Source organism: Notolabrus celidotus, chromosome 8, assembly GCF_009762535.1.
Source record: "Notolabrus celidotus isolate fNotCel1 chromosome 8, fNotCel1.pri, whole genome shotgun sequence".
Taxonomy (NCBI): Eukaryota; Metazoa; Chordata; class Actinopteri; order Labriformes; family Labridae; genus Notolabrus; species Notolabrus celidotus.
In genome coordinates this window covers 10,863,577-10,878,714 of record NC_048279.1, presented here as the reverse complement: position 1 = coordinate 10,878,714, position 15,138 = coordinate 10,863,577, and the positions used below count along the sequence as shown (strand labels likewise).

At 42.5% G+C, this 15,138-nt stretch overlaps 1 protein-coding gene and 1 long non-coding RNA gene across 2 annotated transcripts; one reads left to right on the top strand and one right to left on the bottom strand.

Moving 5' to 3' along the window:
• Positions 1 to 3,102: 3,102 nt before the first annotated feature.
• Positions 3,103 to 5,169, bottom strand: LOC117817695 (POU domain, class 3, transcription factor 4-like). Its single transcript, XM_034690449.1, has one exon. It carries the CDS (start codon positions 5,118 to 5,120, stop codon positions 4,032 to 4,034), a length of 1,089 nt encoding a protein of 362 aa, XP_034546340.1. The 5' UTR covers positions 5,121 to 5,169; the 3' UTR covers positions 3,103 to 4,031.
• Positions 5,170 to 9,466: 4,297 nt separating this feature from the next.
• Positions 9,467 to 11,445, top strand: LOC117817760. The gene is made up of 2 exons (XR_004632197.1): positions 9,467 to 10,353; positions 10,668 to 11,445. It is a non-coding gene; the product is annotated as an uncharacterized LOC117817760 (long non-coding RNA).
• The last annotated feature ends 3,693 nt before the right edge of the window (positions 11,446 to 15,138 follow it).

Sequence of the window (15,138 nt, the reverse complement as noted above, 5' to 3'; positions counted from 1 at the left end):
CTTTATAGTTAAAACGGAGCAGGATGAGATTCTCTGTGAAGAAACACTCATGACACGTGTGCAGAACAAAACCAGCAAAGACCTCTTTATCCAGAGTCGCCTAAGGTTTCTCACAGGAGCTTTAAAAGGAAAACACGTCCATTGGCTTTATTTGTTCTCACACCTTAAATGTCAAGTTTCTGTTACTATTTAAGGATATTTTTGTCATCTTTTAGAATAATTTAAAACAAATAATTAATTATTATAGGGTGTGTTGTTGGTATTCTTAAGAGTTTCCTGTTTGCAACAAATGTAAGTTAGAAAAAGTTATGATATTGGTGTAGCAGGTTTGTGAGCAAACGGTACCAAATTCAGTCTGTGGGGCCATTATACTATTAACAGGATATGAAAGTTAGAAAAATACGAAACCAAGAATTAAGAATCATCTTCACAAAAACCTGATTTACTGTTTTTTTTCTTCTTCTGTGTTCTAGACCTAAAAATATTTCCTAATCGCTCTGTGGTTGAAGTCATCACATCCAGCGGACAGACAGCATGAAGGTGATTATGGGGTTGCAAGTACAAAATGCTGGAACCACTACTTTACAACTTAACACAGCAGATCTAGTCAGAAGGCAAGTATCAGACTGTCAGTAGCCTGACAGAGAGGCTGTAATGAACATTTATGAACTTAAAATAAGCTCAGGTTGGGGTTGAGAGTTGATTAAAAATAAAGGAGTGAAGAAAGGTCACAAATATCACACCAAAGTTTAAGAAATAATGAGACAGAATTGGTGAAGTCGTATAACCAACAGGCTACAGCAGCTGATATTGATTATTCTCATGTATGAATGCTCTCATGTGAGTTTCTCTTTAGTTTCAGTCTGTGTTCTCTGTCTGCAGCCCTCTGCTCTCTTTCTTTCTAATTTAAGTGATGTGTGTTGTCCACTGTCCTCTCTGTGAACTTGATCTGTGGTGGTTCTATTGAACACACTGTGTCAGGGCCTCACAAACTTTTTCTCCTTATTCAGAAAACTTGTGCTGCCCTGCTGTTCTCTTTAATCCAAATGTGTTTTTCTCACTTTATTGACCCTGGAGATTTTTTTAAAGACGTGGAAGAATAACAGGCTTTGGAAATCAATTTATTGAGAAGAATTTGATAACTTCTTTTTTTAAACTTTGGCTTCTTAACTTTCCACAAAAGTCTTTGAAACAGAAGAAATTCAAAGGGAACAGAAGGTTTGAGATGGGATGCTAAATAAAAAAGGTGAGTCAGCCGCTCCCATTATCCCCTGCCAGTAAACAAACAGCTCATTCTGCAAACAGCTTCAACACAAGTCACTTCTTCTACTACTCTATTGTTGCTGTCCTGTCTGATGATCAGTCTCTTTTACTCAGGATCTGATTCAGAGGCTCAATTATCTGTTGCTGCAAAGCCGAGTCATCTGACCTGAGCGTTTTGGGAAAATAATTACCTGAAGTTCCTCATTTAAAACATCTGAAATGGGCTTTTATCCTGCACCTGTTATATTTTTCCTACTGTTATTTAAACATTTCCCAAGTCAATCATTTTTCACTGGTAAGTTATTTCTGTGGAGCTGTTGGTGACTCTTTAAAGACATATTTAGAAGGGAAGGTTTTAAAGCATCCTGTCCCCATACTAAGGCAGGAGAGGTGGAAGCGGCTCAAGGATACTGCAGTGCTGCTCTGGACCTTGGCTTCCTCTGCTTGTTTGCTCTGCTGCTGGCTCCTCTTCCATTCAGGGGTTATTTTTTCCTCCCCCCAGAAATCAGGGATTATTTCAAACTAAAATAGATGGATGGAATCAATCAGCCATGGTTTTACTTTTCTCTTCTTCTACATAACCGCCCCCTTTCACCTCCACATTCACACCCTTCTCACCCCCCTCCAACCCCCCCTGCTCCCTCTCTCCTCGCTCTCTCTCTCTCTCTCTCTCTCTGTCTCCCCCACCCCCCTCTCAGGGCTGCAGACTGAGGAGATGCATAAATTCAGACGCATTAGTATTCCAGTCAGGCTCTCCATTTCAAGGCAAGGCCTAGCACCCTTCCGCCTCTCCTTTCCTCCCCTCTCTCCCCTCCTTCACTCTCCCTCTCCTGCTCTATTTTTGAATCATTTAAAGCAGCCATGCACATTCAGGCCTCCTTATTTCCAAACCCTCCCTAAATTATTTTTAGGCATTATGATTTTTTGGGGAGAATATTGCTCTATTTTGTCCTTGCATGGCCAATTATACGCAGCTGTAGTCTTTGAAATGAGATTCATCTGCTTCTGATTGTGTGTGTCTGAGTGTGTGTGCGTGTGTGTGTGTGTGTGTGTGTGTGTGTGTGTGTGTGTCATTGTGTTTTGCTGTCAGGCCCAGCGGCCCAGGCGATAAATCACGCATGTCTGATTGAGGAGGGCAGAGGGCCCGGACAATAACATTTGGGTGGAACTGCAGGAGAAAGCGTCTGAGTTTGCTGTGATCCGTAAAGCCTGCAGACCTGGCTGCAGCCAAGGTCCTGTTGAACCGCTGGATATTTTACAGCTGTTGGTGACGTCAGAAAGTTTCCCTTTTGTCATGACACTAAAACAGAGTGAAGGTTGTGCAGCTCAGGAGGAGCCCCACTCGTGTTCATAAATCCTTTAAAGAAGCATTAAATCCTCTTCAGTAAAATTATACAAAGTCGGAAATGCAATTGAACCATCTCTAAATTATGTAAAAATGTAAAGGAAATAATGCATGAAAAATAAATGATAAATTGAAGTTATTGTTTTCACAATAAAAAAACAAAACAAAATAATAATAATAATAATAATAATAATAATAATAATACAAACTATAATCCTAATAATATGATTGATACCCTATTAAATGTTGAATATACATTCGTCAAAAGTTTTGTTTTGGACAGTGAACAGTTGTAGCAAGAAATTGTTTATTACAACATACATAGTTTATTTCAAAACATAATACAAGCTTTATACTGAAAATAAATAATTACTTGAGCTGTCATCGAAATTTGGAATAAAACCGCCGAAACAGTTCAATCTTACTGAAAATATTGTTTGTTTGTTTTTTACATTGCTAATTAAGTGCATGAATAACTAAGAGCATTTGTTTAAATTAATGACTTCAAAAGGGTAATATATAAAACTGTACAATATTGGAAAAAATACTTAAGAAATAAACCAATAACAGGAGTATTTAAGATTATAAAATTTTGATACTGAAGGTACAATAAAATTATAGGCAGGTGTATAGCGTCGTCAACCCCTCCCCTTCTATTCTCGGCTCTGTTTCAGAGTCCACACAGTTTCTATGGTCGGAGATGATTGAAATCAAATACATGGATTTATAAATAGCTATAAGTGTGTGTGGCTACAGGCCATAAGGGAGGAATTTAATTGAAAAAAAAAACCCCTCCAAGTGCTATTATGTTGGTAGCAATACCTCTACAATTGGAATGAGGGCCTATATTTGCATATGCAAAAATAATTACAGATCTGCTACGAGTAAGTTACAAAATAATGAATGTAAATATGAAAAGTAAAGCATTGTAGAAGCCCGAGGGAAGCGTGAGGTGCACTGTAACATGGCCTCGTGGTGCTGCTGGAAATCAATTAAGAAAAGTGATATTATTATTTGTTTCACTGCACTGATCATACAACAGAAGCAGAGAGAAGCCCAAACATGTCAAAAGAAGACATCAGTCCCTTCTTATTGTTATTATCGAGCTGATGAGAAGTGGAGACACAAACCAAAGGCGCTGGCAGGTTATTAGGCACATTTTGTTTTTATATCCGTGATGTAGAAAAGAATTTGGCGGGCTCCATAATCTGAAATGTGACGTTTGATATGCAGCTATAGAATAATGCCCTCATGACAGTTAAAAAATGACGAAGGCTGAACAGGTATCTCTGTTATTGTTATTGTCGTCTCGTGCTGGAGGCAGCTGGGGGAGTCTGTACCGGGACAGGCACGGAGGCTGAGATGTGCCACCGCGCGGCCCTGCGCTCGAGAGTGTGCCGGGGGATTCCTCCCGGTGCTTCGGTCAGAGATCGTGGCACGAGGAGGCGTCTCCTGCGCTCCCGCTGTGAGAATAAGGTCCCTCGTGCGGCGGCGGTTCTCCCGGCGGCGTCATGCGCTTCTCCTTCTGCCTCCGGTTGCAGAACCACACGCGCACCACCTCCTTCTCCAGCTGCAGTGAGTCCGCCAGCGAAGTGATCTCCGGTGCGGAGGGTTTGGGACACTTTAAGAAGTGTGTCTCCAGAACCCCTTTGACGCTGACCTCGATGGATGTCCTCTTCTTCCTCTTCCTACCCTGAGCTGCTATCTTGTCTATACTGCTAGAGCTGCCAGTGGACGAGTCTGCCTCCTCCAGCCACTTGTTTAGCAGCGGCTTTAGTTTACACATGTTTTTAAAGCTGAGCTGCAGAGCTTCAAACCTGCAGATGGTGGTTTGGGAAAAGACGTTACCATACAGCGTGCCCAAAGCCAACCCCACGTCCGCCTGCGTAAAGCCCAGCTTGATTCTCCGCTGTTTGAACTGCTTGGCAAAGTGCTCCAACTCGTCCGAAGTGGGCGTCTCCTCGTCGGAGTGGTCGTGGCAGTGGTGCCCGCCGAGGTCGCTGTGCTCGGGGCTGAGTGTGTCCCTGAGGCCCGGGTGCATGCCTTGGCCCTGCGGGTTAGGTGGAGGTGTGAGGCCCCCGTGGTCCAGCATGCCGTTGACAGTGAAGCCCGTCTGGGAGTAGATGTTGATCTGCTGCCCGCTGGTGATGGAAGAGTTGTGGGACACCGGGGTCCCCCAGGCTCCTGGGTGGTTGCCATGGTTGTTGTGATGAGGGGAGTGATGCGCTACGTGCGGCGAGCGGTGATGGATGATGCCAAGCTGCAGGTCCTCTCGGCCTGGTTTTACGTCCTGCTGCTCCATGGAGGCCGACCAGGGGCTGCCCTCCGACAGAGTGGTCGCCCACTGGTGCCCGAGCGGGTGTCCGTTGCTCTGGACACTCTGCAGGTAGTCACTCTGGAGGAGTTTCTGGTGTCCCCTGTAGGGGCTCGCAGGCTGCATGGCCTGGGAGTCCGGGTGGATCATGGGACTGGAGCTGAGCAGGGTGTAGGGGCTGGAGGCAGCTGTGGCCATGCTGGCTGCTGAACCCCACTAGAGCTACTGAAGGGAGAGAGCAGCTCAGCCTCTGACATCTCCCTCTCTCTGGAGCCTCGGCAGCAGCCTGGCATTGAGTGACAGCCTCCACATCCACTCACAGTCCGACTAAGACGCGGTGACGACGTGCGTCGACCAATGAAGGCGCAGATACCCGAACCTCCGCCTCTGTAAGCAGAGCTGCGGAGAGGAAAGGGTTACAGGCAGTCGAACCGGAAGTGAGTCGGGATGCTGGTCCAGTGGGTCTGGTTGTGGAACGATGTGCGCGTGGAGCGCAGTTCCTGTTTATTAATTAAAGTTTCCAACTGATTTACGCACGAGTATATTGCTGCTCCTGTCACCCTTGAGCGCGTGCGAAGGAGGAGATTAAAGCGCAGTGGTATTTGTCAGACGTGCCAGCACTTAATTTAGAAGGATACAATCAAACCAGGAGCAGTTCTCTCTGTTAATTATTCACTTTTAGAGAATACTTCCTCCTGTGTTTATGGATGAGCTTTTAAAGTTCGCCTTTTACCCAAAAGCTTTTTTTACGCACAGGACGTTCCTTAGCCATAACCATTTTAGTCAGAAAAAATGACTCATGTCACGGATATTTACTTGAAATGTTGTCTTTAAAATCAAATTTCTACGAGATATTACAAATTAAACATCTATCTGACAGCTCATCTCACATCCTTTGCTCCCACACATGGGCTCATGTTCTTATCGGACATGTTTGCAAATTAAAACTTCACATTTTATATTTTCTAAAAAGTACATGTGTCCTCGCACACTACACACTCTTACTTGCAGTCTTTAAGAATCTCATCAGCTCCTCAAAGACATGAAAAAGATCTATCTGCATATCTGAGAGCTAACTTAGCTGCGTAATTATATTTGCCATTAGAAGACTGCGTCCCACTCTCCTTATTGGTTTGAAATTCCATTAAATATATTGCTCGAGCTCCCAGGTTAAGCTTGATTTAAATTTGCATACATTTTCATACATTTAGGAGAAATAAAAGAAGGCTGCAGCCACCAGAAAGTCATTAAAGAGCGCTGAGCCGAGGAGCTGCTGGTGGAGAGGGGGACAGAGAGGAGGAGGCGGCCGAAGCAGGTGAGCTGACCGCGGGCTGGATGTGGGGACAGGGCCGCTAGAGGCTGGACGAGGCCTCGGTAACCGGAGGAATGACAGACAGCGGCTGTGAGGGAAGGGTGATGACAGACCAGTGTGTAGCCTCCGGTTGTTGTAGCAGTTAGGCCTGGAGATGGGTGTGAAGTTATTCAAATAATATAGGTTATATATATTAGTTGTTATGTTCTAATTCCAGTGTGGTGTTGCGCGTAAATTCTTCATGTAGTTTACTCTTTGAAATTTCCGTGAAAGTGACTGAATATTTGATGTGAGTGGCAGGGTTGTTCTGGTGGCCTAGTTTGTTGAACTGGATTCTTTCGTCTGAGTCGTTCTGGGATGAAATTGTGCAGAATTGTTTACACAAAATATTAAATTTTTAGCACAATGGCAGCAGTGGTATTTCAATATAATGCCCCCATTTATGGCCTGTCATGTTAAGTGACAGCCAAAGCGAATCGATTTTGTGGGATGAATTCCAGATTTAAAGTAAAATGTATCCTACAAACCGTTTTGATGAAATCTGAGCCAGCACAGCAACAGTGTCGATACTATTTTTAAGTTTTAAAATTGACCGAACAGCTTCCACGCTCCAAATCGCTGAAAAAAATACACCTCTACTATTTTTATTACGTTACAAAAATAAAGTGTGCATTTTAGGGAGCATAAAGCAGACAGGATAAGGATTTGGAGAGGGGGTTGTATTGCTCTCGATAGTCTAAGTTTCTAAGTGTAACAGATGCTTCTCTAGAAACGCTCCTTGTGCTGATTCCTTTTATTCACATCAACATTTTTCTGCCGTCGAGCGCGTTTCCATAGCGAGGCGAATAAAAGGCAAATCCCCGCTCCGCGCCTCCAATAAAGAGCCCATTCACAGATAACCCGAGCCAGCCCTGCTACACTTACACCAGGCAGCACTGCAGGCTCTCTGTGCCGAACTGAACATTACTGCGAAATAACACAAACTAATGACGCATAATTTCTGTAATTTTCTCTTTATAAAATGACACTTTACGGCTGTTTGTCTTGTTTGTTTAGCTGCTTGTTTGCTGTTTATTTTGTCGGCTTTGAGTAAATCTTTCAGTGATTATGCTCTGACTCAGATTATTTGCTGCAGGCAGTGGGGTAAATACAAAGATTTGTTCACTGTAAACCTTCAGTAGGTGAACTTTAACAAGCAAACAATGAAATGCGTCTATTTCTAAGGAAAGAATACAGTTACCCCGAAACAACACACTGTGGGCTATCTTCATATACTAGCACAACCTTTAACGCTTAAATTTGCATTATATTCATTTGGTATTTCAGTGGGACAGTAAAAAAATCGTTGTTCTGCTTTCTCTCCCAAAGCTGCATCAGTTTAATCTCCAATGTTTAGTGGTTTCAAACATTGGCATGGCAAGAATATGTGTTTATATTCAATCTGGTTATGCTGAATTGAAATGGACAAACTTATTTTTGCAGAGCACCATTGTTTTTAATAAAAAAATCAGCACAATAAAGACAAAAATATATTTATCCCTGTGGAGGTTTGAGTGTAGATTTTTCAGGGGTTGTCATGTTGAGTAAGCCTTACATAATGTTTCTCTCACTGTAATAATTCAGTAGTGACAGTGTTTTGCTGCTGCATTTCTAAGCCAATTTAAGAGTTTTCTAAAAATTCATATAACGTTTATGTTTTCCTTTTAAAGCACAAGGAACACGTGCGCGCAGACACAGGGTGTTGTTGGATTATTATATTTTATTTTTTTATTTTTTTGTCGCCCTTTAAAGACTTTCTTTTCCGCAAACAAATACCCTGTCTCCGGTTTAATGCGCCATGCTGCAGACTTTAGATAAATCAGCTTCAGTCTGCTGCAGAGACAGCCGTGGGCCTCAGGGCGGGACCTGTCACGCAGTGTCATGACCTTTGAAAACTTTCCCCACGAAGCCTAAATCTCTGCTCCCTGCGTGCAAGATATGGCCTCAAGTTAAAGATTTTACAACTGCAACAAATCAACGTGTCTTTGCTGTTATAATCATTGTGAGAATCACATTCATTCAGTTTGAAGTGGATCAAAGAGAAGAAACGGGCCTTTAATTCTCATAAAGGTAGCAGGCCTACGGTTGCAAATTGTTTTATAAGCTTCTGGTTTGATTTTTCATAAAGAGTTTAAATTTGTGTTGTAATCCGAAGCATCGGTGTCACATCAGAGAGTGAGCGCAGTTGTTTTTTCATCCTAACACCGACACTCGCTTCACAGGCTCCCAGACAGCCAAATCGATATTCCCATTAACCCGTGACGTCGCTAATAAAGGACAGTGACACCGTGTTTAAACAGCACAGCCCTTCAAAAACAAACCCCAAACTAATCTCACATCTTGTCGTTGACAACCGGTTTGTTTTCAGCAACGACTTGAAACAAAAAACGTGTGTTTGAGCTCTTTCAGATGGATGAGAGCAGCCTGTCCTACATGTCCATCTGTCAGTCATGTAGCCTCACCTCTGCTTATGTATTGTGTGTGTGTGTGTGTGTGTGTGTGTGTGTGTGTGTGTGTGTGTGTGTGTGTGTGTGTGTGTGTGTGTGTGTGTGTGTCCAGTAGAAATTAGGAGGAGGAAATACATTGGACACAGCAATGAATAAATGTAAAGTAAGCTAAAAATCATCCCATGAGAGCACACAAGTGTAAATGTACATTCATAATGCATGAGGCCCGGTGCGTTTGTTTGGTCTGCAGCGCTAGGCTCCTGTTCATTGGGTTGTGTGCGTGGTGTGTGTTTCCACGTGAAAGTTGAAGAGTTTTTGATTTTCAACACTGCAGTGAAGACCTTGTTTTTGTGTGTGAAAACATTACTGTATACTGAAAAAGAATGTCTGCATTATTGTTCTCCAAGTGTTGTCCGGATGTGTCCCTCTTGCAGAGAATTGGGATTAATTGAATCTGCAAGTTTCCACAAATTGTTGAAAAATCTGGATTCTGCATATTTATAAGCAAGAAAATTTAACTTAAAATGAATCACAATGCACCAAATGTGATATTAAGCCGGGAAAAAGACAAGAGGATTTATTTTAGACTAGTTAAATCGTTTTGTTTTGACTTTAAAAGAAGCTTAATTTTATTTTTAATTACAGATTTCTCGCTCTAAATATCACGACGGAGGAATAGCAGCTCATACAAGATAAGAGATTAACAAAGCTTATCTGGATTCCGATGATCAGATAGGTGTGTTTTTTATTTAAAGATTAAAAATCTGTACAATTCCACCTGAAAATGAAAGTCTTACTTTACGCGACTACATGAAAAATCCCATCACCAAATCTTAAAGCTGCAGTGCCTCTGCAAAGACATTCATATGAGGTCGTTTTAAAAATGACACCGCTTTCTTATGATACAGTGTTCAATCTCAGCAAGAATCATATTCACATAAAATAAAAACTAAATCAAAAACACAGTGGCAAGCCTTGCTATCGTCCTCAAGTAGATCCGCGGAGAGATATCAGATCCGGAGGGTCGTGAATAATATGGAAATATGAATGAGCTTTAGTGCCATTTTACTGACCTCATAACAATACTCCGAGAGGAAAGATGCATTTTGAACGCCCTGGATGCTTTTTTAATCAGATAAAGTTGTTTTGAATTTCCAATTTCTCTCAAAATTCAAGTCATTTAATTTCCTGGAACGACCAAAAGACAACAAAGTGCAAAGTGAAGCTTCAATTAAATGTCTTAGGTCTTCATATTAGTATTCCAACTGTGGCGCAAAAAATCCCAGCGTAAAATTATTTTTGGTGTGGAGTTAATTAGAAAATGTATTCAGTCAAAACAACACACAGGCCTGAGGTCAGAGAGTCTTTCAGCTCCTGGAAATGTTTCTGAGAACAAACAAGCAATCCAAGAAAATTATTTTCTATTATCTGCAAGAATTTGAAACACCTGAGAGAGAAAATGAAACTGTTTGTGTCCTCTGCCTTCCTTTAAACAAAGCTAGTGTTTGTCAGAGAGATTATTCAATTCATTCTGCTTTGAGTGCGTGTGCGTGTGTGTGTGTGTGTGTGTTACAGGTGCTGTTTGCAGTAGAGGCCAGTGTATTGTCCCTGGGTCAGCGAGGAGGGAGCCAAGGTTGGTAAAAAATCTACATAACATTACCATCTGTTAAACTTCAAACTGGTCTAACACAAAACACAAAACACACACACACACACACACACATACACACACACACACACACACACACACACACACACATACACACACACACACACACACACACACACACACACACACACACATACACTCTCACACACAGTGTACTATAAACACTGAACTGTGAAGAAGAGTAGAGTGTCTATAGAAATGTAATGTATGCTCGTCAGGCCCTCTCAGCTCCTTTCCCACATCCTCCTTCTTCTTCTCCTCTCTTCTGCTGAGAGCAGAGAAGAGCTCAGGGTTGAGGCCTCAGCCTGCACCAACGAGGAAGAGAAAGGACTCAGGAGCAGAGAGAGCACAGAGTTGTTGTGAAAACTCTGCGCCTAAAAATCCTACCCTCTCTCTGAAAAACAGACCTGGGTGAATTTCAAGCAGAGTATGAGCTTGTACTCTGCTGCAGCTATATAACCAACCAACGTACGTTCCCCTGTGGCCCACACACACACACACACGCACACATACACACTCTTACACATGCACACACCCATACACATACACACACAGGTCCCTCTGAAGGAGCAGGCGGAGCCGGCAGTTGCACATCTGCATTTCAAACACAGACTCTCTGGGATTCATTATTAATTAGCCTGCTGAGCCCTGGAGGACTGGTGATGCTGCCGTCACACACTCACACACACTCACACACTTATACACAGACACACACATGCATTAAAACACAGACACACACACACCTCATGACCCCTTTACCCCTCTGCTCTACAGTTAGAGTCCTCAACAGAATACTGAGCCGCACATGAACGTCCCTCCCACCCCCCAATCACATCACTTCCTCTGATTTCCCAGCTTAATGTTTGCTAAAGGATGATGAATTACAGGAGGAGGAGGTTTTATTAAGCTAAGCGCAATGTAACTGTGTTAAAATGCCATATTCAATGGAGTTGTTTCGCACAGCACAGTGTTTTAAATGGCATATGTGAGAAGATTAGAGAAGCCTCAAAAGCTGTTCTGGTTCTTATATCACATCAATAAACATTACAAAACTCCCCTCTGCCTTTTTGTGCTTTACTCTTTTTACTATTTGTGGAGAATAAGATTGTTGTGTTTTGCCTGCCTGCAATTTATGGATATGCGTTTCTGTGTGTGTGCAGCTCTGCGCGTTAACCTCCACCAGCAGTAGATAGAGGAAGATCAGAAAGACACACAGCGATTATGCATGAGGAAAGTCTCCAGGGTCCACAGAGAGAACAAGAGAGAAAGAGAGAGAGAGAGACATCAAACACACTGCAGTGAGAACCCTCTGTCCACAACACACGTCCCAGTGTGTGCAGTTTACAAAAATAAACACGAGAGGAAGAAACAAACGCGCATGCTGCGGGTTTCAGCCTATTGTGTGCCTCCGCTGTTGCCCACGGTTGCATTAGTATGCAGGGAAGCTAACGTTTGATGCTGGGATCATCCAAGAGCATCAGATTGTGCATGCTGTTCTGACATATTTGTGACAGGGTGATGTGTTGACTGCAAATATTTGAAGGAAAGTTCTGTCCTGGGTTCTGGTGGGGAAGTTGTTCCTTCTTTAATCTGTAGTTGATGAGATAAAAATGTGTTGTTCAGCAACATGTAGCTCCTTCCACATACCATTATGGCTCAGGTGGAAGGCTTATTACCATTGCTACCAGGGCTATAGGTGGGCAGTCTGTGATCCCTCACTACACATCATCACCTCAACCATTTTCTCGCTCCAGGCTATATCCTGAGCTGTGATAGGGCGAGAAGCTCTGGCAGTAATTTGGACATAATCGCATAATTGAGCAGGACTCCGGCATCATCAGCTTCTGCCTCTGAAGTCTTCGATTTAAAGCTCAGCTGTCACCTTCTATCTCTATTCAAACTGATGAACTCGTTCCTGTGAGGATCAGGAACTCTTGAACCGGTTGGATCTGAGAGAGAGCCAGCAGTGGACCTCCTCCGAGCACACACACTTCCTGGTTTCGTGTAGAGAATTCTGGGTAGAGGTTTGCAGGGGGAAGAGACCACTTCTCGACAACACAAAACAGCCTTTGTTGGATGTGTAACGAAGAATCTGGGGCAATCGAAGAATCTGCACAAATGTTGTTACAAGTTCTCGCTCCGCAAGGGGAACTAGAATTCCCTTTCAGAGCGTTTCCCTCGGCCTGTTCTTTCCTTCAAAGGAATGAACATATGATTTTTGGTTTCATACCAATTCCACCTGGAGTCTCGAAGGGAAGAATAACAAATATGGGAAACATTTAATCCAGAATAATATGTTTATCCAGAGACCTGTGGACTTAGGGAGGAATGGACCCCCTCTGATGTGGTCTGCTGCCAGTGTGTGTGTCTTCATGCATGGGTGTGAGCGCAGGTTTTGGTGTGTTTTGGTTGGATGTGCTAGATGGGTGAAGAGACCCTCGACCCCCTGGGGCCAGGAACTCTGGGTGAGGAGGAAGAGAGGTGTAACACACTCTCAGATTTCTAAAGTGTGTTTGTGTGTGTATGTGTGTGATACAGGATGTGACAAAAGCAAGGCAGCAAGCAAGAAGTTGGACAGAAGTGCTATAAACTCTGGAAGAGTCTCAGTTATGATATTGCCTCACATGGAGAAAGTTTTTCTGCAGGAAAGAAAATATGAATTTAATCCTTCTGGTGGGGTTAAGTGAAGAGAAAATACTCAAAACTCAGATGTATTTGCACCTTTTTTAGCTATGAGGAAAACTTTGATTTATTACAGCTGGGTTTCACTTTCATTGCTGTTGTCACTTAAAAGTAAAGGCAGAGATAAAGAACCCAAAGACACCAACGCAATGAATTTAAACGGGGCAGGAAATATATATGATTGGATGACCGACTTACCAACGGAGCCAGGTGACTGAAACTTGTTCTCTAAAGACTAAAGGGATTTAGGTGCATCAGAAATGTTGTTAATGGTCCCTTATTGCAAAAGACAACTGCTCACAAAACTATGGAAGGTCAAAGTTCAACCAGGAAGCTGGTCTGCGAACTGTAATGGGTTTTTCAACAGTTAAGAGCTACACAACACTATGTTGGTACAACAGTTGTTATACTCACCTGTCAGATTCCAACCTGTCTACCACACCTCCCTGACCTCCTAAAAAGGTTTGATCTGACTGAGCTCTTGACAATCACAGCATTGACAGGGATTGTCACAAACAATAGAAAGGCCTCAAATTCACTGTGATTCAGTGATTGAGACAGATTAAGGTTGGTGAGTGGCAACCTCCGGCCATAAAATATGAAGCCCTTGTGGAAGTGCTGAAAAAACCTGCAGTTCATCGATCGTCCGCTTGAGGATGGCTGCAGAAACACCAGAAACCACATACACACCAATTAAAAAAGTCGATTGCTGCAGCAATAATTAACATGTTTACAGCCTGGTTCAAAAAACAGTTTAGGTCTGAGTATCTAATTTCTCTATCGGCACACACTGTATAGAGGGGATATTTTTTATAACTTTTTATTTTCTAAGATATTAAACTTAAAAGTTTTGCCTAAATAAGGACATGCCTGACTTGATTGACAGGTGGGCACCCTGTAGCTGTTAGCAAAAAGGCTAAAGGGCCTCCTCTTTACCTCACACTAGCTCAGACAAAGGCTGTTTTTGAAACTGACTATACTAGCAGTACCTACTGATTTGGCCAAAATTCAGTTTTAGCAAGTAGCATGTGAACGAGAGCAAAATCTGCAGTATGCCAAAACTCCCCGGATGTCTACTGATTCTGGAAAATTTCACAGTATGCATCAGACCAGTCTGCCTCGCGTACTGTTTCCCATAATGCACAGCACTCGTTCCGCTTTTTCTTTTCTCTTCTTTTTTTGACAGGGGAACTCAGTTTTTAGGTGCTGCGAAAATGATTAAATTCCATATAAACCCCTTCTTAACTTTTTAAATCATAAGTGATGCTAAAGAAGCAGTTTATCTATCTATCTGTTTACTTCCGCAATCTGAAACCGGAAATACATTGATGTCTGACCCAGCGTGCTGCAATACAGATCGAACAGAACAGTCATACTACATACTAAATTCAAACGCAGTATGTAGTAGGCAGTACCTACTGCCTACTACATTAGTAGGTAGTATGTAGCAGGCCGTTTCGAAAACAGCTAAAGTAAGGTTGTGTTCAGCATTTCCGAGATGGCACCCTCCGACGATTGACTTAAAAGAAACGCTTCAGGAACAGATGGGTGACGTCACAGATACTACGTCCATTTTTTATAGTCTATGGTGTCATCTGAGTGAGCAGGGTCACCCATCAGGACATGGAGCCCTGCTCTCCTGTAGCTACAGGTAAACCAGTATTAAATTGACTTACTCTTACCGCTCTGTTCTCACACGGTTCATCATGACTGATTCATGTGGCTTTATTTTACTCTGAGAGGGATGCAAATTATAATGCAGCAAGAACATACAGAAAAAAACAGATATAAAAGTAAAATGAAAATTCAACACAGAAGAACTGAGAACATGTATGTGTTTATGCTGCAGATTTGAAGGTCAATGTAAATATTTGATATCTTGTAACTGATAGACTGATTGTGCAGTCATTAGCTATGAACTAGCGAGAAACTTTGGGTTTCCATGGGAAAGATTTCTGAATATAAGGAGTGCACGCCAGATTGTCTCCTCAAGTTCTAATGTTTGGAGAGAAAATGTACCACCTGAGTATTGATGGAAGTATTGATCGATATTGGAAGGTAATCTGG

Coding starts and splice junctions, on each gene's coding strand:
- LOC117817695 (XM_034690449.1), bottom strand. CDS start 5,120: ATGGCCACAGCTGCCTCCAGCCCCTACACCCTGCTCAGCTCCAGTCCC.